The 21,162-nt window shown below is 38.6% G+C and overlaps 1 protein-coding gene across 10 annotated transcripts in view; it reads right to left on the reverse strand.

The window, feature by feature from the left end:
- The window catches only part of LOC123851722 (ubiquinol-cytochrome c reductase complex assembly factor 1), a 93,802-nt gene that overhangs the window by 62,305 nt on the left and 10,335 nt on the right, over positions 1-21,162 (reverse strand). For 4 of the 10 annotated variants that reach the window (XM_064573074.1, XM_064573073.1, XM_064573071.1 and 1 more), the window contains exons 1-4: positions 20,770-20,838; positions 18,415-18,519; positions 8,129-8,224; positions 5,896-6,003 (exon numbers count right to left, since the gene is read on the reverse strand). In XM_064573074.1, coding sequence (XP_064429144.1) covers positions 5,896-6,003; positions 8,129-8,224; positions 18,415-18,519; positions 20,770-20,823 — 363 coding nt within the window. In that variant the 5' untranslated portion in view covers positions 20,824-20,838. Of the gene's footprint in view, positions 1-5,895; positions 6,004-8,128; positions 8,225-18,414; positions 18,520-20,769; positions 20,839-21,162 lie in introns of those variants that run through there. The other 6 variants (XM_064573069.1, XM_045885670.3, XM_064573068.1 and 3 more) reach the window with 4 other exon arrangements.

The raw sequence follows: 21,162 nt of genomic DNA on the forward strand, positions 1-21,162 counted from the left end.
AAAAGAAAAAACAGAGAAGATAAAAATTAGCAGTATCAAGAATCAGAGAGGGTATCACAACATATACTAATGATATTCACAGAATAATAAGGGACTATTATGAACACCTTTAGGACAACAGATGTGATTATTAGAGAAAATGGACAAATTCCTTGAAAAAAACACAAATTACCAAAACTCCCTAGAATAAATAACATGAATAGTCCTATATCTATTAAAGAAATGGGATTTGTGATAAAAAAAAAATCTTCTCCAAAGAAAACTCCACGCTCAATGGCATCACTAAACATCACTCAATGTTTCTCCCAAACATCTAAAGAAATGATACTAAATCTACATGAACTCTTTCAGAAAACAAGAGGGAAGAACACTTCCTAGCTCTTTCTATAAGGCCAATATTACCCTGATATCAAAACCAAAGTCATTAGAAGAAAATAAAACTACAGAACCACAGCCTTCATGAATATAGATGCAAAAATCCTTAACAAAATACTGACAAATCAAATCCAGCAATATTTTAAAAGGACAATAAATCACAACCAACTGGGATTTATCCCTGGAATGCAAAGCTGATTCAACATTAACAAATCAATTGGTGTGATTCACCGTATCAGCAGGCTAAAAAAGAAGCCTGCTGTTAACTTTGTTAACATCTGCAGCTCTAGGAAGTACTTGACACAGAACACATTTTGGGAAGTACTGGTCTGTACCATCATCAACCTAATGATATCCTCATATTGTTATGCCAATGATTTCGCTTTGACCAGCCTATTTCTATGCTTGAGACAGGGAGTTTAGGACATCTATTAGCTCTTCACTTCAGTCAACAAATAGTTTATTGCGTACCTAACTCAAGCACCTGATGTGGATCTGGATGTTGGGAATAGAGCAGTAAACAAAGAAGTCAAAAACTCCTGCTTTCATGAAGCCTACCGCCTACCTCAACTATAGACACACTGATAAATTTTTTTTTTTGCCTGTAAACATAGAAGAAGACACTCAACTTTATTAGTAACCAAAGGAATGCAAATTAAATCAAAAATGCCATTTCACACCATCTAATTGGTAAACATTAAACCATTCGACAGTATCAAGTGTTGGAAATGATACTGAACCTTAAAACCCTAGCTGATGGACATATAAACTGATAAAACAACTGATGATTATAATTTAATACAGTTAAAAATATTCATAGACTGGTACCCAGTAATTCCATCTCTCTCTCAAGGAACTCCTGCACAATTTAAAAGGTACCGTCATTATGAAAAAGCTAAAACAGCTTTCTTTGGTAGAGGAATAGTTAAGCTGTAGTTTAATTATATAATGTGAAGCTATTAAGCAGTGGAAATGAAAAAAATCAGATCTCCATTCAAAAACATAATGTTGACTAATAAAAACAGGTTGAAAAGTGAGATACCACTTATATAGTTTTTATGAATACAATACATAATAGTATGTATGTTGTTTATGGATAATATATGAGTGGTAAAAGAACAAAAATGTACAAGGGAATGACAAAAATCAACTTTAGAACAGTAATTACCGTGGTGGAGAAAGAGAAGAAAGGAGAAATGGGCTGGTTTATTTTCTGTAAAAGTTTATCTTGGAAAAAATAAAACTAAAGCAAATATGGCAAAATAATATCTGTCAAGTATGGGTAGTGGTATATAAATGTCAACACATTTACAATTTTAAGTAAAATTCCTAATGGCTTGGATTTTTTTCTCTAACTCCACAGTTTCCTTCAGATTCTCACATAGAGAGTTCTCTAGGTTCATAATTAATCATTCTGCCTGAGAAAGGCAGATTTGTCACCAAGACCCAAATCTTCCCTTGAGAAGGTTTTCCCCCACAACATGTTCATGAAGAAAGCCTTCATTACAAATAATGAAGACTTCACCAGACTGGCCAGTTATTTATACACTGCTCATAATGTGGCAATCAGGAGCATTTTATAGTTCCTCACTTTTCCTGCACTGAAGCCAAGCCTTTATACTTGGGTGAGCCATTTTCCTGGACAAATGTCTAAAGCAAGTCCCCTAAGACCATCACAGAGGGACTGGAAATAACAACTTGGGGAATGAATTTCTTCCAAGATTCATGCATTAATATAAGCTAAAGAGGTAGGTGGACTAAATTCCACCCAGTCAATACAAATTGTTCTGGTTCTCAGAACGCTTCATGTTTATTTCATTCTAACTCTGGAAGACTTCATCAGTGTCCCTGATGAAAACACAAGCACCTCAGACAGCTTTAAGAAATGAAAATCAGGGGCGCGTGGGTGGCTCAGTTGGTTAAGCAACTGCCTTCGGCTCAGGTCATGATCCCGGAGTCCTGGGATCGAGTCCCACATCGGGCTCCTGGCTCGGCGGGGAACCTGCTTCTCCCTCTGACCCTATCCCCTCTCATGCTGTTTCTCTCTCTCTCTCTCTCTCTCAAATAAATAAATAAATAAAATCTTAAAAAAAAAAAAAAGAAAGAAATGAAAATCAGCTCTCCCACTGACTGATGCATCTTATGCCATCTTACAAGATGAAAAATGAATGCAATAAAAGGTTTGCCCTAACAGCTGTGTGAGAGTTGGAGGGGCTTTGAAGTCATTTGAACCTTCTATTCTGTACTGGAATTCCTTCTACAGCATTCTTGATTCATAGTCAACCATCTGGGCCACTGCTGAAACAAGTCCAATGACCTTGGGAGGTTACCTATCCCCCTGAAGGACAGTTCTTGTTAGATTTTTGTTTTATGAATGTAAATCTGCTTCATGTAACATTCATGAAATATCCACCGCCCAGTGGAATACTTTAGTTAGATTAAGTCTCTTTATTTTTTATTTTTTTACTTTTTAAATACCCGAGAAGAACCATCATGTCCTCTCTTCTCCAGGGTAAGCATACCTATTTCCTTCAACCACTCTTCATCCAACACGGTTCCTGAAGCCTTCACAAGGCTCACTACCCACTTTTTTTTTTAAGATTTTATTTATTTGTTTGAGAGAGAGAGACAGATAGTGAGACAAGGAGAGAGAGCACAAGCGGGAAGGAGAGGGAGAAGCAGGCTCCCGCCAAGCAGAGAGTCTGACATAGGGCTCGATCCCAGGATCCTGGGATCACGACCTGAGCTGAAGGCAGACGCTTAACTGACTGAGCCACCGAGGCGCCCCATCACTGCCCACTTCTGAATGCATTCCAGTTTGATAGTATCCTTCAGAACAGAAATAATTTTTTGGCTTTATGCTAATCTGGAAACTGCCTATTCTATGACATGTGACTGAACCTGGGAAATGTCGTCCTTGTCTTACCTGATATTGCTACATAAAGATAATGGAAAAGAATGATTATTTCAGGACAAACAGGTAAGAAAAAGCTACATTTAAATTCCTAAATATGAATCTAGAAGAAAAATGAAACTACATATGAAAATGTTACAGAAGAGGGCGCCTGGGTGGCTCAGATGGTTAAGCGTCTGCCTTCGGCTCAGGTCATGATCCCAGGGACCTGGGATCGAGTCCCACATCGGGCTCCCTGCTCCTTGGGAGCCTGCTTCTCCCTCTGCCTCTCTCTCTCTCTCTCTCTGTCTCTCATGAATAAATAAATAAAATCTTTAAAAAAAAAAAAGAAAGAAAATGTTACAGAAAAAAATGGAGGAAAGATGGTTGATACTGCTGATGTCAAGCAGATATTTTACTCCCTAATGAAAGACATGTGGAAACACAAAACTCAAAGATCTTTCCAGTGCAATCCAAGTGTCTAGTCAAAGATAACTAAGTCAACACTTACTGAAAAAGGCTTGCAATCTTTCTTTCCATGTTTCTATCTATCTATCTGTCTATCTATTTATTTGAAAGAGAGAGAAAGCAGCAGAGGGAGAGAATCAGACTCCCCGCTGAGCAGGGAGCCCAACATGGGACTCAATCCCAGGACCCTAGGACCATGACCCGAGCTGAAGGCAGAAGCTTAACCGACTGAGCCACCCAGGCACCCAGGGCTTGCAATCTTTCAAAATGGAAAGTTATACCTATGTTTTCCCACCCAAATTATACTAGAATGTCATACTTTGATGTTTTGATATCACAAATTAAAAAATGAAGGTTACAGAAAGTGGACACTGCCACATCACAAAGCCTTTTAAAATGCAAATATTAGGTACTTAGTTGAGGTCACAAAGGAACCAAGAAAAATCAAAGGCTAACTTAAACTACAACAGTGAAGAAATTTTCCTGATGATTTAGTAATCCTCCAAATGGTAGCCAACTTTCCCTCTGGAATTATAAAAAAAAGACTAGACAAAGCAAGAGTAGCAACCAAGTGGAACTCAACCATCAAGAAATGAATAAAACAGGGCTCCTGGGTGGCTCAGTTGGTTAAGCGACTGCCTTCGGCTCAGGTCATGATCCTGGAGTCCCGGGATTGAGTCCCACGTCGGGCTCCCTGCTCAGCAGGGAGTCTGCTTCTCTCTCTGACCCTCCCCCCCTCACGTTCTATCTCATTCTCTCTCTCAAATAAATAAATAAAATGTTTAAAAAAAAAAAAAAAGAAATGAATAAAACAGTACATTTTTCCTTTTTTTTTCTGCTCTCACTTCCCTTTTCTTTTAATTAATTTCTAATTTTCAAACAAAACACGTATTTTAAGTTTTTTAATCCAAATGCCATAATCACAAATCTTTTTTTCATAAAAGATTCTTGTTAAACACATTACCAAATATACCAATGATTATCATTTGCCAAAAGATTAAGATGTAAAAAAGATAACTTTAATGAATATAACTAATATTTCGCTGATGATTAAGAAGGCACTTCATAATCGTAGGGTCTCAAGAACATCATTATTACCTAGTATATGTGTTATCTTCTATACTTTTCAAAGCCCCTTAAAAACAAAATGTTTGTGGAATCACCACTTGCTTTCCAGAATTTATGTAAAAAAGAGATTATAGGGAAAAGCCTATACTTGCTGCAGTGAGAATTGTTAGGAAGAGAACCAGACCTTGCAAGGAGAAACTACAAGTAAAGTCTGTAATAAAATTGAAATTCTAATTTGAATCCATCCTGTTAAAATGGTATAACTGGCATTATTTGATCATTTGGGGCAAAGCTATGATGTTTTCTAGAAAAGTCCTCCCTACTGCTTTGTGTTGACTTGCTTTGATTAACATATAACTTATGACTGATTAGACTTATCTAACATTGTAGCAACCTTGAGAAGTATTAAAAGGCACTTCTGCTATAAAGTTAGAGAGAAATGCTAGCACCAGGAGGTAACTGGGCTAATATTTTATTACTTTAATTGGTTAGAGGCATTGTTATAAAAACCCAGGGGCAAATATGCACCTGATGCAGAGAAGACATTCATGAATTTATAGCAAATAATGTGCTAGGCCAAGACTTGACTAGGAATGACATAGCTAGCAAATATCCCTCCATAGTAAGAATTATATTAAATTACAGAATTAATTTAAAAATGCTTATTAGTAAAATTTTAACAAAAGTCACCATAATGACCTAGCAAAAAAAAATCATTTATGAATATGGATTCATCAAAGAGTAATATTTCTTAAGAATGCTACCCATCCGAACATTTGGCCCATCTACTTCCTTAGAACTCATTTGTATGGCCAATCATGTAGCAAGAGCCTGGAAAGCCCAGTCTTATTGGCTTGACTTGTCCTGAGATACTTCTCAGGAATCAGGTTAAGGGAACAAAGTATTCCAGATCCACATATTACATAGATTTGACTCAGAATGGGGGCTGGGGGGAGGGACAACACATTTCGAAGCTCTCAAAATAATGTACGAATTTCACAAAAGCAAAGCAGAAGCTTTACAAAAAACCTATTAGGAGCAGAAGGCCCAAAGCCCAAAAAGAAAATGAGAAGAATTTAAAAAGAATTTACCCATTTACTGTATTTCAAAGGTCCTGTAAATCCCATGGCTTCTATTATCTTCGTGAAGGCACCAACCTTCTCCTCAACAGGCTGTGGGGAATCCTTGGTAGTAGAAAGCTATTTCATCAAAAAGAAGGGGACAAAATTAGTTGCAAGATAATTTTTTAAAAAGATTTATTTGGGGTGCCTGGGTGGCTCAGTCGGTTAAGCGTTTGCCTTCGGCTCAGGTCATGATCTCAGGGTCCTGGGATTGTGTCCCGCATCGGGCTCCCTGCTCCACGGAGAGCCTGCTTCTCCCTCTCCCTCTGCCTGCTTCTCCCTCTGCTTCTTTCTCTGTCAAATAAATAAATAAATAAAATCTTTAAAATAAAAATAAAAATAAAAAGATTTATTTATTTATTTGGGGGGGCAGAGGGAGAAAAAGTCTTTTTTTTTGGAGAGAAAGAGCACGAGCAGGGGGAGGGGCAGAGGGAGAGGGAGAAGCAGACTCCCCATTGAGCAGGGAGCCCCACAAGGGGCTGGATCCCAGAACCCTGTAATTATTACCTGAACTGAAGACAGTCGCTTAACCAACTGAGCCACCCAGGTGCCCCCACAGAGAGAAAATCCTCGTTGGGTATGGAGCCTGACGTGGGGCTCTATCTCACCACCCTGAGGATCACTACCTGAGCCAGAACGAAGAGCCGGATGCGTAACCAACTGCGCCACCGAGCACCCCACAAAAGAATTTTTAAAAAAAGAATGCTTTTGTTTCTTATTAGATCTAAGGGTATTTTTTATTGCTTAGATTTTTTTTTTCACCTAGAATTTTTAATTCTCATTTTTCTGGGCATCTTATCACTCAGTGCAAATACATCTGGAACTCTAATAGGTATCCTTCAAATTTCAGAGCCACCTCACTGCCTATATGCCCATGAACCCATGTTGAGGAAATGACAGATGTGAGCTATCAGAATAAAAGTTCTATGGAAAAGAGTACTTTTTTTTTTTTTTTTTTTAAGATTTTATTTATTTATTCCTAAGAGACAGAGAGAGAGGGAGAGGGAGAAGCAGGCTCCCGCTGAGCGGGGAGCCCGATGCGGGACTCGATCCCAGGACCCTGGGATCACGACCTGAGCTGAAGGCAGACGCTTAACCATCTGAGCCAACCAGGCATCCCAAAGAGTACTTTTAAAAGGCAATCTTGACCCGCATCTCTCAGAGAAGAATTCTGAGAAGAGGAATGCTCTGTGTTTTTAACATAACAGGAAAAGGAAAGAAAACTCCTGTCTGAAAGCAGTCAAAAGTCATTCAAAATCATAATCAACCAAAGCAAGCACTGAATAAATGTTCCTAAACTTGTATTTTTTATTATAACACATAAACTTGCAAATAAACTCTAAGAAAAACCTATTCTAATGCTAAGCCTCTCCAAATGAAGGCAGGCTATATAATCAATAAGAAATTCTCCAGAAGTTAATTACTTTAAACACATATGTTTTAACATATAAAAATCTTTACATTACTTTTAACATATAAAAAATCCGTAACAACTTTTTTCTCTGAAGTGTTTTCCAAGCAAGGCAGTACAACAGAAGAAATACAGGACACAGGATCAGAAGCTTTAGGTTCAAATATTCAGTTGAGGTTTTAGGATACAAACAATTCGGGGCGCCTGGGTGGCTCAGTCGTTAGGCGTCTGCCTTCGGCTCAGGTCGTGATCCCAGCGTCCTAGGATCAGGCCCCGCGTTGGGCTCCCTGCTCCGTGGGAGGCCTGCTTCTCCCTCTCCAACTCCCCCTGCTTGTGTCCCCTCTCTCGCTGGGTCTCTCTGTGTCAAATAAATAAATAAATAAAATCTAAAAAAAAAAAGGGATACAAACAATTCCTATCCTTGTGACCTCAGGCAAGTCACTTCACTTCCATGAGCCTCACCTTCTGCATTCAATAAAATTCCTTGCTTTGGGGCGCCTGGATGGCTCAGTTGGTTAAGCGACTGCGTTCGGCTCAGGTCATGATCCTGGAGTCCCTGGATCAAGTCCCACATCGGGCTCCCTGCTCAGCAGGGAGTCTGCTTCGCCCTCTGACCCTATCCCCTCTCATGTGTTCTCTCTCTCTCTTTCTCTCTCTCTCGAATAAATAAATAAAATCTTTAAAAAAAAAAAAAAATTCCCTGCTTCATCCAGCTAACAATTTCGCTGAGGTTCAAATAAGAACACCTGTGTGAAAGCAGTCTATAATGTAGAAAACACTAATAATTCTCACCTTATTTGTGGTGTGATACTTCCTCCCCCACTGAACATCTATCCCAGGAATCTGTTCTGATCCACCACATTCTAGGGACTGGCTCATCTGAGGCCACTGGGGGATTAAAAAAAAACAGATGTAAGCAACAGAGAGCATTACTCTTGAGCAGAGCTGCTTCAAAGTAAAGACTATAGCATCTTTCCAGCTTTGCTTAACCTAGTTCCTGGTGATCTGATCACTAAAAGAATCCAAGATGGGTACCTAAAATTGTGTCTGGTATGCAGCAGGTACTCAATAAACATCTGTTGGATACCTGAATAAATAAAAGGATTCGGTCCTGGAAACCTGGAACTAAATAAATCTGAGTCAACTCTAAGAACTAGAATTGCAATAAAGACCTACCTAAACATTGGCAGCAGTGTGGTATAAGGGAGGAAAAAAAAGACTCTTAACAGTCAATTTTAAGTTTAAAGCCTGCTTCTGCCACATATAAGCTGGGTGGCCATGAGCAACTTACCGAACCTCAGTTGTAGGGAGGACTGAAGAAGATAACACATGTAAAGTACCTTTCACAAAATACTCAATAAATAGAAGCTTCCATCCTCACCATAATCACCAACATCATTGTTGTTCAGATCAGAATTGCCTTCCTTTTATGTTCCCATTGCACTTGAATGCACTTTGGTAATAAAACAGCCATTATTTACAATTTTCATGTGCCAGGTACTATGCTAAGTGCCTTACATATATTGCCTCTTTAGTACTCACCATAACACTATTAGGTTGGTATTAAAATCAAGACCAATAAACATAGTTTTGAAAATAAATTCCCAAGGGAAAAAATTTCATGTAAGAGAGCCTCACTGTAGCATTATTCACAAGACTGAAAACTGGGGAGGGGGGGAAGGGAGTCCAATAAGATGGTTAATTAAATTACAGTAAAGTCACTCAATGGAAAATCAGATAGTCACTGAGATTTTTTTAATACACTTTATTTTTTAAAACCATTTTATGTTCACAGCAATGCTGAGCAGGAAGTACAGAGAACTCCCATAAACCCCTTCTTCCTACACTCACATCCTCCAGTATCAACACTCCCCAGCAGAACAGGACATTTCTTACAATAGATGAACCTACCCTGACACATCATTATCACCCAAAGTCCATAGTTTACATTAAAGCTCATTATTCCTGGCAACATGAAAACACTTAAATGTATAAAATTATAGGTAAAAACATGAATGCATATGGGCATCTCTAGAAACATACAGAAATTAAAGAGTTATTTTGTTAAGGTAGTAGAATTATGGATGAATTTAGGAATAGTCTCCAAATTCTCAGTAATGTTCTATTACCTTTACTAAAAAGGGGTGAGGGAGCAGAAGGAGGGTTACCCCTTCAATTCTGGTTTATTCCAAGAAGAGAGGGAAAACATGAAATGAAAATGATTTTTTTCTTTAATCCTAATGAGGGAAAAACAGAATTTCTAATTTAGAGTTACCATGTACTTTTCTTTCCAAATAAGGATATTAAAGAATTAGTTAGGATTTTCCTTGTCAGTCCCAAGGACACTTACACTTTAATTCATAGGTATTAAGGAGGCTTTGTAAAACAGACTAAACACAGAACACCTCCCATTACATTACATACATCAATATAATGGTTTATCTAGAACACAAAGCACTCAAACAGGTTCAAAGAACAACCGGCAACAATTTCAACTAGCTGTGCTTGGCACAAATTCTCTTTTACTAGATTACATGATCCTTCTCTTCTCCCATAGCTCCAGGAGTAACCAATGGATTCCTGTGTGATTGTCTCACCAACTGCTATATTTCTGTCCTACCATTATTCATGAGTTAACATTTAACACTATTTGTAATACTGAAGTAACTAGGTATATAGTACCAAGAACACCACCTAGTTTCCCCATACCTACACATATCTATAAATATACACATTTACTATTTGTTGTTCTTGCCCCCAAAAAAAGATTCCCTTGACCTTTAAAGACATCAATTTTTCCTTTCTTTAAAATGAAAAGATACCAATAAACAACTTTTTGTAAAAGAAAAAAAAAATACCCTGCAATACTCAAATGTCACTTTTTCAAAGAGGCCTTCTCTGGCCATTTTATCTAAGACAGTTTCTTATCATCCCATTATTCTCTATCACAGCAGTGGCCTGTTCATTTCATTCATAGTACTCATTATAATGTACAATTATATATTTTTGAAACTTGCTTATTTTCTATCACCACTACCAAAAAGAACCATGAGGGTAGAAACCAGGCATATTACCAGAATCAAATACAGTGTGTTAGATATGGGAAACACTCAAATATTTGTTGAATGAACAAACCCAACCACTTCTATGGCTACTTCTTATTATTTCCTTCTGTCTTTAATTACATACACACCATGTATACATGCTTCATTCACCCAAACTTTATTAAACGCCCACAATATGCAAGCCTTTGCGTGAGGTTTTAGGATACAACCAATTCCTATCCTCAAGCAGCTCATAGTCTTACGGAGAACAGAAAGAAGACTCACTACACAAGAAACGGAACCAAATATCACATTTTAAAATGGTTAAAGGGGCGCCTGGGTGGCTCAGTCAGTTAAACATCCAACTCTTGATCAGCTCACGTCATGATCTCAGAGTCATGGGATCAAGCCCCGCATCGGGGCTTGGCATTCAGTGGGAGTCTGCTGGAGATTCTCTCTCTCCTTCTCCCTCTGCCCCCTCCCCTTGTTTATGCTCTCTCTCTCTCACTCACTCATAAATAAATCTTAAAAAAATAAAAATAAAAAATAAAAATAAATAAAATGGTTAAAGATCATGTACCCCCCCACACACACATACACAGAAGTGTTAGCGAAGAGGCAGAGCAACCAGAACTCTCATACATTGCTGGTGGGAGTGTAAAATGGTACAATCACTTCGGAAAATTACTCGGCGGTATCTACATAAGCTGAATGTATGCACATTCTATAAAACTCAGCAATTCCACTTCTAAGTATATACACCAACAGAAAAGTGTACATATGTTTACCAAAAACCATTTTTAAGAATGTTCATAGCAAAAAAAAAAAAAAGAATGTTCATAGCAGCACTATTATTAACAGCTCAAATTGGAAACAATATAAATGCCATCAGTAGATACGTAAATGAGTCATGGTATATTTATATAATAAAATGCTACACAACAGTAAGAATGAATAAACTATTACTACACAGAGCAATACTGATGAAGCAGACATACTGTACATACAGAGTACATACTGTATGTTTAAAAGGCAAAACTATTTTATGATATTCAAAGTGAAGACTGCGGTTAACCTTGGCTATGGGTAGTGACTGGGGGCTCAAGGAGCTTCCTGGGTTCTATTTCTTGATCTGGGTGCTGGTTAGTTCACTTTGTAATGATTCATTGACCTGTACACTTATGATTTATGCCTTATCTATATTTTTATTATACTTCAATACAATGTACAAAAATGCTTAAAGGTGTGTAATAAACAGTGTAAACTATAGAAATTTGGAGGGGAAAAGAATTACATAGTCATCCAAAAAGACTTCACAAAGAAGCCTTAAGAAGTGGGCAGAATAGAGAAGGTAAGAAGTCAAAGTGGAGGAAGCACAGTAGAATAGAAGAGAAAAGCACAGAAGCAGAACAACCAGTTCTGCTTGTCATAAATCTTTTTTGTTTTTTTTTTAAGATTTTATTTATTTATTTGAGAGAGAGAGAATGAGAGACAGAGAGCATGAGAGGGAAGAGAGCAGAGGGAGAAGCAGACCCCCTGCCGAGCAGGGAGCCCGATGTGGGACTCGATCCCGGGACTCCAGGATCATGACCTGAGCCGAAGGCAGTCGCTTAACCAACTGAGCCACCCAGGCGCCCCTATAAATCTGTTTTGAGAACCAAATAAAAGTGTACATGAAAAAGATAAGCAAGCTATAAGGCATAACATAAATGCAAAGACCTATTCCAGACAACTCCAATGATAAGCTCTTTTGCAGGCAGCCCCTCATTAAAATAAATATAAGATTTGACCCTTATTTTTTTCTTTTGCTTTCAGAAAGGTTCTGAAAGTAAAGAGACCTCCCTGATCTGAAAGAAAGAGGGAGGAAGGGAAGGGAGGGGCGGGGTGGGGAAGGGAAGAGAAAGGAAAAAAGAAAAAAGGAAGAAAAGGAAGGAAGGAAGGAAGGACTCCAGCAATTTGGGAATATCACAGTGTACCTAACTGATCCTTTTAGCAAAACTATAAGCTCTCCCAGGGCACAGTCTATCTTATACTTCTTTTATCTTCCATCCATTGCTCAATATCATTCTGGGCATGGAGTCAGCACTCAATAAAACTTCGGTGGATTTTTTTCCAATAGTTTTTGTTGTTGTTGTTGTTGTTGTGTTTGTTTGTTTGTTTGTTTGTTTAAATAGAAGGATAATCTGGAGAAGGTCCAGAAAAGAACCACAGGAATGATCAAAGAGATGAATAAAAGGTCCTAGTGGAAAGGTTAAAATGAATTGAGGCTGTTGAGCTTGGAGAAAAAGCAACTGAAGAACTAAGAATAACAACAGTTGAGCTGGAAAAAATCTCATAGCTCTAAGTCCAACCTTTTCATTTCACAGATGAGGAAACTAAGACCCAGGGAAAGCTTGCAACTTGAGGTAGTTTTAGGACAATTTTTTTTTTTAAGTTTCAATTTATACAGTGAGAATAAAACTTACCCAAGTAGCATGAACATACAGACAGCAAAAAAAACAGCAATTACAATTTACTGAAGATCTCCTATATACTCCGCACCTATATGCTTGACATTTTACTTAAATTATCTCACAACAACTCTACAAAGTTGATACTATTTTCTCCCATTTTAGAAATGAGGACACTAGGGGCGCCTGGGTGGCTCAGTCATTAAGCGTCTGCCTTCGGCTCAGGTCGTGATCCCAGGGTCCTGGGATCGAGCCCCGCATCAGGCTCCCTGCTCCTCCCTCTCCCACTCCCCCTGCTTGTGTTCCCTCTCTCGCTGTGTCTCTCTCTGTCAAATAAATAAATAAAATCTTAAAAAAAAAAAAAAGAAATGAGGACACTAAGGCCCAAAGAAGAAAAGTTCATTGAGGGATTAAACATATATTCAGAGCTATCTTCTTTCCCCTATATCAAGCTGCTTTCAAAAACTTAAGTAGAGGTCAATGACATATGGTCTGCACGCTGAACACAAATATGTTAATTTCTAAACACACGAAATACCATTCTCCAGTTAAAGGAACCAGGGCTCCTTAAAGAAATTGCTGAATCTAGGGCTAAAGGAAAGAAAATACAACATGAACTTGAAACATCTTGTGGTGCTAGGAAACAAAGAATGTTCAAAAATGATGAAAGCATGTAGAAAGGAACTTGAAGGAGTTCCTAAGAGCCAAACCTGGGACAATTTGATCAACAAAATTAATAATACGCAAGATGAATTACAACTCATAGAGGGAAATAAATATCCATGAGCTCATACTGATATAAATAATTGAATAAATAAATGGAGAAGTAACAACTCTTCCTTACAGTAGAATTCCAAGCATAAATATAATAGTCATGATGGAAATAGAAAATCATCATTATACAAACACCACAGTAATGATTATTGCAGTCAAGAATCATCAATAGAATTACCACATAATGCAGTAATCTCACTTTTGGGTATACATCCAAAAGAATTTAAAGCAAGACCTTGAAGAGATATTTGCACACTATATCACTGCAGCATTATTCACAATAGCCAAGATGTGGAAACAACCCAAATGTCCATCAAAATGGATAAAGCAAATGTGGTATATACATATAATGGAAAATTACACAGCCTTAAAAAAGGATGGATGAACCTTAAGGACATTATGCTAAGCAACATAAGTCACAAAGGCACAAATACTATATGATTCCACTCATATGTAGTATCCAAAATAGTCTAAATCATAGAAACAGAAAGTAGAAATGTGGTTGCGCCAGAGGTGGGGTGGGGTGAATTAGTGTTTAATGGGTATAGAATTTCATTTTAGCAAGATGAAAAAGTTCTAGAGATCTATTGTACAACAATGTGAATATACGGGGCGCCTGGGTGGCTCAATCGTTAAGCACCTGCCTTCGGCTCGGGTCTTGGTCCCAGGTTCCCGGGATTGAGCCCAGCATCAGGCTCCCCGCTCCAGCGGGAAGCCTGCTTCTCCCTCTCCCACTCCCCCTGCTTGTGTTCCCTCTCTCTCTGTGTCTCTCTCTGTCAAATAAATAAATAAAATCTTTTAAAAAAATAAAAATAAAAACAATGTGAATATACTTTACACTACTAAACTATACTTAAAAATGGTTAACATAGTAAATTTAATGCTATGTGTTTTTTCTAACTACAACTTTTATTTATTTATTAATACTTTTATTAATACAACTTTATTTATTTATTTATTTATTATTTTAAAAGTAGGGGTGCTAACAACTGAGCCACCCAGGTGCCCCTACTTTTAAAATAATTAATTAATTAATATTATATATCTTAAAAAAAGAACCACTGGTGGGTATTAAAAGTAGTGAGCAGAAGTATGCTGAGAAACAGGATATCTGCATAGATTCTAAGTAACTTCTCACAAGGTACTTATTAATTACAAAGGGGAAAATAGTAAGTTTATAGTAGGGAAACCTGACAGACACCAATTTAATAATCAAGTAATCAAAGTTAACATCACCAGTAACAATACATATTGCCATCATATATCCCCTGTAATTATGCACTGAGAAGGGAAAATCACTTTAGCCAAAACTGCATAACCTAATTATAAGAAAATATTAAACAAACTCAAATTGAAGAACCAAAAAAAGGACATTAGTGGAAAAAAGACTGGTAAAATTGGACTAAATTACATAGATTAGTTAATAGTATTATATCAGTGTTAATTTCCTAGTTTCAATAATTGCACTATGGCTATAGAACATATTAGCATTAGAGAAAACTGGGCGAAAGGTATACAGGAACCCTACTATTTTTACAATTTTTCTGTAAGTGTAATTTATTTCAAAATTTAAAAGAGTTTTTATTGTTTGGGGTTTTTTTTAAGATTTTTTATTTATTTGACACAGAGAGAGTGGGAGAGAGGGAGAGAGCACAAGCAGGGGCAGCAGCAGGCAGGGGAGAAGCAGGCTCCCCGCTGAGCAGGGAGCCCGACATGGGGCTCGATCCCAGGACTCTGGGATCATGACCTGAGCCAAAGGTAGACACTTAACTGCCTGAGCCACCCAGGCGCCCTGTTTCGTTTTTTTTTTTTTAAGATTTATTTATTTATTTATTTGAGAGCGAGCAGAATGAGTGAGAACATAGTGGGGGGCAGAGGCAGAAGGAGACAAAGAAGCAGGCTCCCTGCTCAGCAGGGAGCCCGACACGGGGCTCGATCCCAGGACCCCAGGATCACGACCTAAGCCAAAGGCAGACTCTTAACCTACTGAACCACCCAGGCGCTCCTAAAAAAAATGTTTTTAAAGTAGACTCATCAAAGTATGACAGAACTTCAAAAGGTTATTTAGGAAAGACAGAGATGAGAATACACTGTCCCTAGCTTTTTGAAAATGGTAACAGGATTATAGCATTGGACATTACTTTGGAGATCATCTGATACTATCACTCAACCAATGAAGAATTCTTTTATGTCGTGCCCTTAACATATAGTCTTCTAATCATTGCCTGAATACTTCCAGTAACAGGAAATTTACTATGTCAAAATGCAGGGGCGCCTGGGTGGCTCAGATGATTAAGCGTCTGCCTTCGGCTCAGGTCATGATTCCAGGGTCCTGGGATCAAGCCCCACGTCGGGCTCCTGGCTCAGCAGGGAGCCTGCTTCTCCCTCTCCCTCTCTCCCTGCTCATGCTCTCTCTCTCTGTATCTCTGTGTCTCAAATGAATAAATAAAATCTTAAAAAAAAAATAAAAATGCAGGCCACATATTCCATGACCCCACAATTCTAATTAACACAAAGTTCTTCTCCATTCTGAGCTAAATCTGTCTCCCTGTCAGACATGTACCTGAGGAAAACCAGAGTTCCAACCAGGGGTCCTCAAAGTGGGAAAATGTGTCAATGAGGCACATTTTGTCAATATGACAAAATGTCCAGTTTATTTACATTGGCTAAAATTACATCTTGTCAGCATGAGATAAGCCACCCTAAGTTATTTACATGGATGATCTGCTTTAATGCTGTCCAAGAACCTAATACGGTACCTGGTACATACTAGGTACTCAAGAAATGTTTATTGATTCACAGAACGAGGCACAAGTCTGAGAGTCACATAATGAGCTTCCCCCTCCACCACCTATGTATGCACAAAAACAAATGACTTAGAACTCTATGATAAATTCCATTAAAAGTTTCCAATGCATAAATGCATAGAACATACCCCAACTCTGAAAAGAAATAGCTGCATGACTACACAAAGTAGAATGCCTCCTCTGTACAGACATATTCTTTACTCATTCAACATATATTTAGTGCCTACTCTGGGCCAGGGTGAGTGAGAAGCCCAGGAAGTACAGGCACAAACAAAACGTCCTCAGAAGGGCACGGCTTGAGGCACCTGGGGGACTCAGTCGGTTAAGCGTCTGCCTTCAGCTCAGGTCATGATCCCAGGGTCCTGGGATCGAGTCCCACATCTGGCTCTCTGCTCGGTGGGGAGTCTGCTTCTCCCTCTCCCTCTGTGATCTCTCTCACTTTTGCTCTCTCTCAAATAAATAAATAAAATCTTAAAAAAAAAAAAAAAAGAAGGGCAAGGCTTACATACTACTTACAGGGAATTACACTATTTTAAATCATTTTGTATATTTACATAAATTCTGTAACACAATTTTATATCAAAAATATTTTTAATTGCATCAAATATGAAAAAGAAGTTAGTGGCTACAGAAGGAATTCATATAAATTAGTAAGAAAAATAAATTCCCATAGATAAATGGAGAAATGATACAAGCTTATGATTTTTACAAACTAGAATATAACTGATAAACATAGAAAAATGTTTAGCCCTGACAGATAAACAGAGAAATACAAAGCAAAACAAGGGGGGGGGGGGCGCCTGGGTGGCTCAGTCGTTAAGTATCTGCCTTCGGCTCAAGTCATGGTCCCAGGGTCCTGGGATCAAGCCCCACATCTGGCTCCCTGCTCTGTGGGAAGCCTGCTTCTCCCTCTCCCACTCCCCCTGTTTGTGTTCCCTCTCTCTCTGTGTCTCTGTCAAAGAAGTAAAATCTTTAAAAAAAACAAAAAACAAAGCAAAACAAGGTAACATTTTCTACCCAGTTAATTTTTTTTAAAACACCCAATTCAGAGGAGTTAATAATGAAAGACTAGTTATATATACATTGCTGGTGGCACTATAAATTAAAACAACCTTATGGAGAAAGAAACTGCTCATGCTCATTGACCCAGGGTATACCCTCCTAGTAACTTATCTTTAATAAATAATTAAAAATTTTAAAAACTATATATCAAGAAAATGGTAACTATATTAAAGTCTACAATGGCAAAAAAATATTGGAAATAATTTTAATATCAAACAAAGCCTAAGTAAATAGAATAACACGTAGCCATTAAAAAGTTTAATTATGCAATCTATCTAACATGAATAATGTCTGCTCTAATAAGTGAAAACGCACCAGAAAAAAAAATTCTGTGGGTATTTGTTAAGGTATCTAAGGAAAAAATTAGTACACACACACACACATAAGGACTGGAAAAAAAAACAGCAGATGTTTTCACATTTGAGGTCATGGATGATTTTTATTTCCTTTATTACTAAATTATTTGTATAATTAACAAAAATCAGGAGAAAAAACTCTCAAGGAGGGTCCAAGGTAATGAATCATGTGGTCAATGGTAAACTAAGGCCTCAAATAATTGTTCCTTTGGATTTTGTGTTCATAAAAAGAAAAAGAAAAAAAAAACGAAGAAACATTTCTTACCCCAAATAAAAGTGGCACAATGTGGCTACAAAAAGAAAACTGAAGTTAACTCTGAGACGAATATCTGGAAACATTCCCAACATAAAAATCATCAGACTGTAGCATGGTATCCTAGGCTAAGTTCCACTGCTGGGGTATTTAGAAGCAACGCCCTAGACACCATACTGTGGGAATCAGTCCTGAGCTGGCACCACAGAGACCCAGAAGTGGTCTCATGAGGTTTTTCCATCACACAATTTGTTTGGTTAATCTATAAATATATGACATTTGCAAATAAACACTAAGGTTTTCATACCAAGCAAAGAAACAACAAACCTTACCTGGGAAGTACCAGACAGAGCCCTGCCCCACTGTCCCTGTGTAGAAGACACAGGTACCAATTGGCTGCATACTGGAACCCACTGGGAAATGTTAATCCGGTTCCTCTAGAGAAAGAAAAAAATGTCTGTCAAGAATTATATCCAACTCCATGTATAGAAGTGTAGAAATCCTGCCAGAACAGGGTACATGAAAAGAGAACTTCCGGGGCGTCTGGGTGGCTCATTCAGTTAAGCGTCTGCCTTCGGCTCTGGTCATGATCCCAGGGTCCTGGGATCGAGTGCGGTGTCGGGCTCCCTGCTCAGCTGGGAGTCTGCTTCTCCCTCTCCCTCTGCCCCTCTCTCCGCTCATGCTCTCTCTCTGTCAAATAAATAAAATCTTTTTTTTTTTTTAAGATTTTATTTTTATTTATTTGACAGAGAGAGACACAGCGAGAGAGGGAACACAAGCAGGGGGAGTGGGAGAGGGAGAAGCAGGCTTCACGCAGAGCAGGGAGCCCGATGCGGGGCTCGATCCCAGGACCCTGGGATCATGACCTGAGCCGAAGGCAGACGCTTAACGACTGAGCCACCCAGGTGCCCCTAAAATCTTTTTTTTTTAAGATTTTATTTATTTATTTGACAGAGAGAGACACAGCGAGAGAGGGAACACAAGGAGGGGGAGTGGGAGAGGGAGAAGCAGGCTTCCCGCAGAGCAGGGAGCCCTATGCGGGGCTCGATCCCAGAACCCTGGGATCATGACCTGAGCCAAAGGCAGACGTTTAATGACCGAGCCACCCAGGAGCCCCACCAAATAAATAAATAAAATCTTTTAAGAAAAAAAGAAAAGAGAACTTCCAAAATAGGACCAGGACCAAACCTCCCCATGCTCATCTCTCTTAGGATAAGATGAACCCCTGCCTATTCCTGATCCATGAACCAAAACAACTCTAGTAATGGCTGACTCAAAAAGGGGGACATGGTTCCCTCTCAGGAAAGTAACAAAATAAGCAGACTTCAGGCATTTTACAATTAGGTTATCATTTAAACAAGAGTTTGCAATGCCTTTTTGTAAACACTGACTTGTCTGATCTTTACAGAATCTCTTTATAGTAAGCCGTGTGGATCATTATCATCCTCAAAAGGATGAAGAACCTAGGGCTGAAATTTTTAGGGTGGGAAAACACAGCAGGCCAATTTGATTTCCAAAACAAAAGAGGAGGATTAAATGGCTGTTAGAGTTATGATTGAAGTTCAGTTTTCCCCTCTGGTATTAAATGACCTCAGAAAGGCCTCGGCCAAAGTAAAAGACTAGGCTGGGGAAAAGAAGAGCTCCGTTTTGTAAATGAGAAGCCTGCTTTATTTTACAAACCTGAAATACATTCCACTGTATAAATGACATTCATGTACACAGTACTGGAGATCTCTATTCTAGGAACCAACTTTGAGGGATCCAAGGGTTTCTTTCTACTTGACCTATAGGCTTTATAGGGCCACAATGAGAACTGGATACATAAATTGTTTAAAAACACTCTGTCAGGGGCACCTGCTAAAAACCTTTGCCAGGGGCTCAGTAAATTAAGCGTCAGACTCTTGATTTCGGCTCAGGTCATGATCTCAGGGTGATGAGAGCGAGCCCCACTTCAGGCTCCATGCTGAGCATGGAACCTGCTTGAGATTCTCTCCCTCTCCCTCTGCCCCCCACCCCCAACCCTCGCTCATGTGCACACGCATGTGCACACACTCTAAAAGATAAATAAATAAAAATTAATTAATTTTAAAAAAACCACATAAACTACAGTACTAGGAGCCAAAGATCTGGATGCTAGTTTAAACTCAGCTATTCTAATAGGATCTTTACAAATAGTTTACCCTGTACAATGTACAGGTTCCTCATAGCAATTATTAGTAATACTTATGAGCACTTGATATGTGCTGGGCACTTTTCTAGGTACTTTACATATATAAACTCATTTAAAGCTCACAATCACCACCCAATGACCTAAGAATATTGCCATTATCTCATATGGATAAAGAAACTGAGGTATGGATAGGATAAGTAATTTCCCAAGGTCACATAGTTAATATAATGACAGGGTTAAGATTTGAACCCAGGCAGCCCAACTCCAGAATCCATGCTTATTTATGGGATGAAAGGGTAAAAGGAACATCTCCAAAGTCTCTCCTAACACTCTATGATCTAGTCTTGAAACAATTAAAACACAGCATAGTACTGCGGAAAGAGCCATGTACTTGCACTCAAAAAGCACTGATTTGACTCTCTGCTCCACTGTTGAGCTACAAGCCTTTGTTGCCTCTTCTATAAAATAAAGAAAAAATCCCTACTTCTCAGGATTTAAGAAAAATCAACAAATGTACCTTGCAGCATGTCCAGATAAATATTAAGTTGAATCTGAATCTCCATTTCCTCATCTGTAGGCAGGAAAGGGTAAGGGTGATGTGGAGAAAGGTATAGGAATTTTAAGCCTAGAGATGCTTTCTAAAGTGCCTCGCAGTTTCAAAACTGTGTAACTATTTTTATTTATTTTTTAAAAAGATTTTATTTATTTGACAGAGAGAGACACAGCGAGAGAGGGAACACAAGCAGGGGGAGTGGGAGAGGGAGAAGCAGGCTTCCCGCAGAGCAGGGAGCCCGATGTGGGACTCGATCCCAGGACCCTGGGATCATGACCTGAGCCAAAGGCAGACGCTTAACGACTGAGCCACCCAGGCACCCCAAAACTGTGTAACTATTTTTAATAGACCACTCAC

This window comes from Mirounga angustirostris, unplaced genomic scaffold (assembly GCF_029215605.1).
Source record: "Mirounga angustirostris isolate CCGP_5_RB_7025 unplaced genomic scaffold, mMirAng1.0.hap1 SCAF_10, whole genome shotgun sequence".
NCBI classification, from domain to species: domain Eukaryota; kingdom Metazoa; phylum Chordata; class Mammalia; order Carnivora; family Phocidae; genus Mirounga; species Mirounga angustirostris.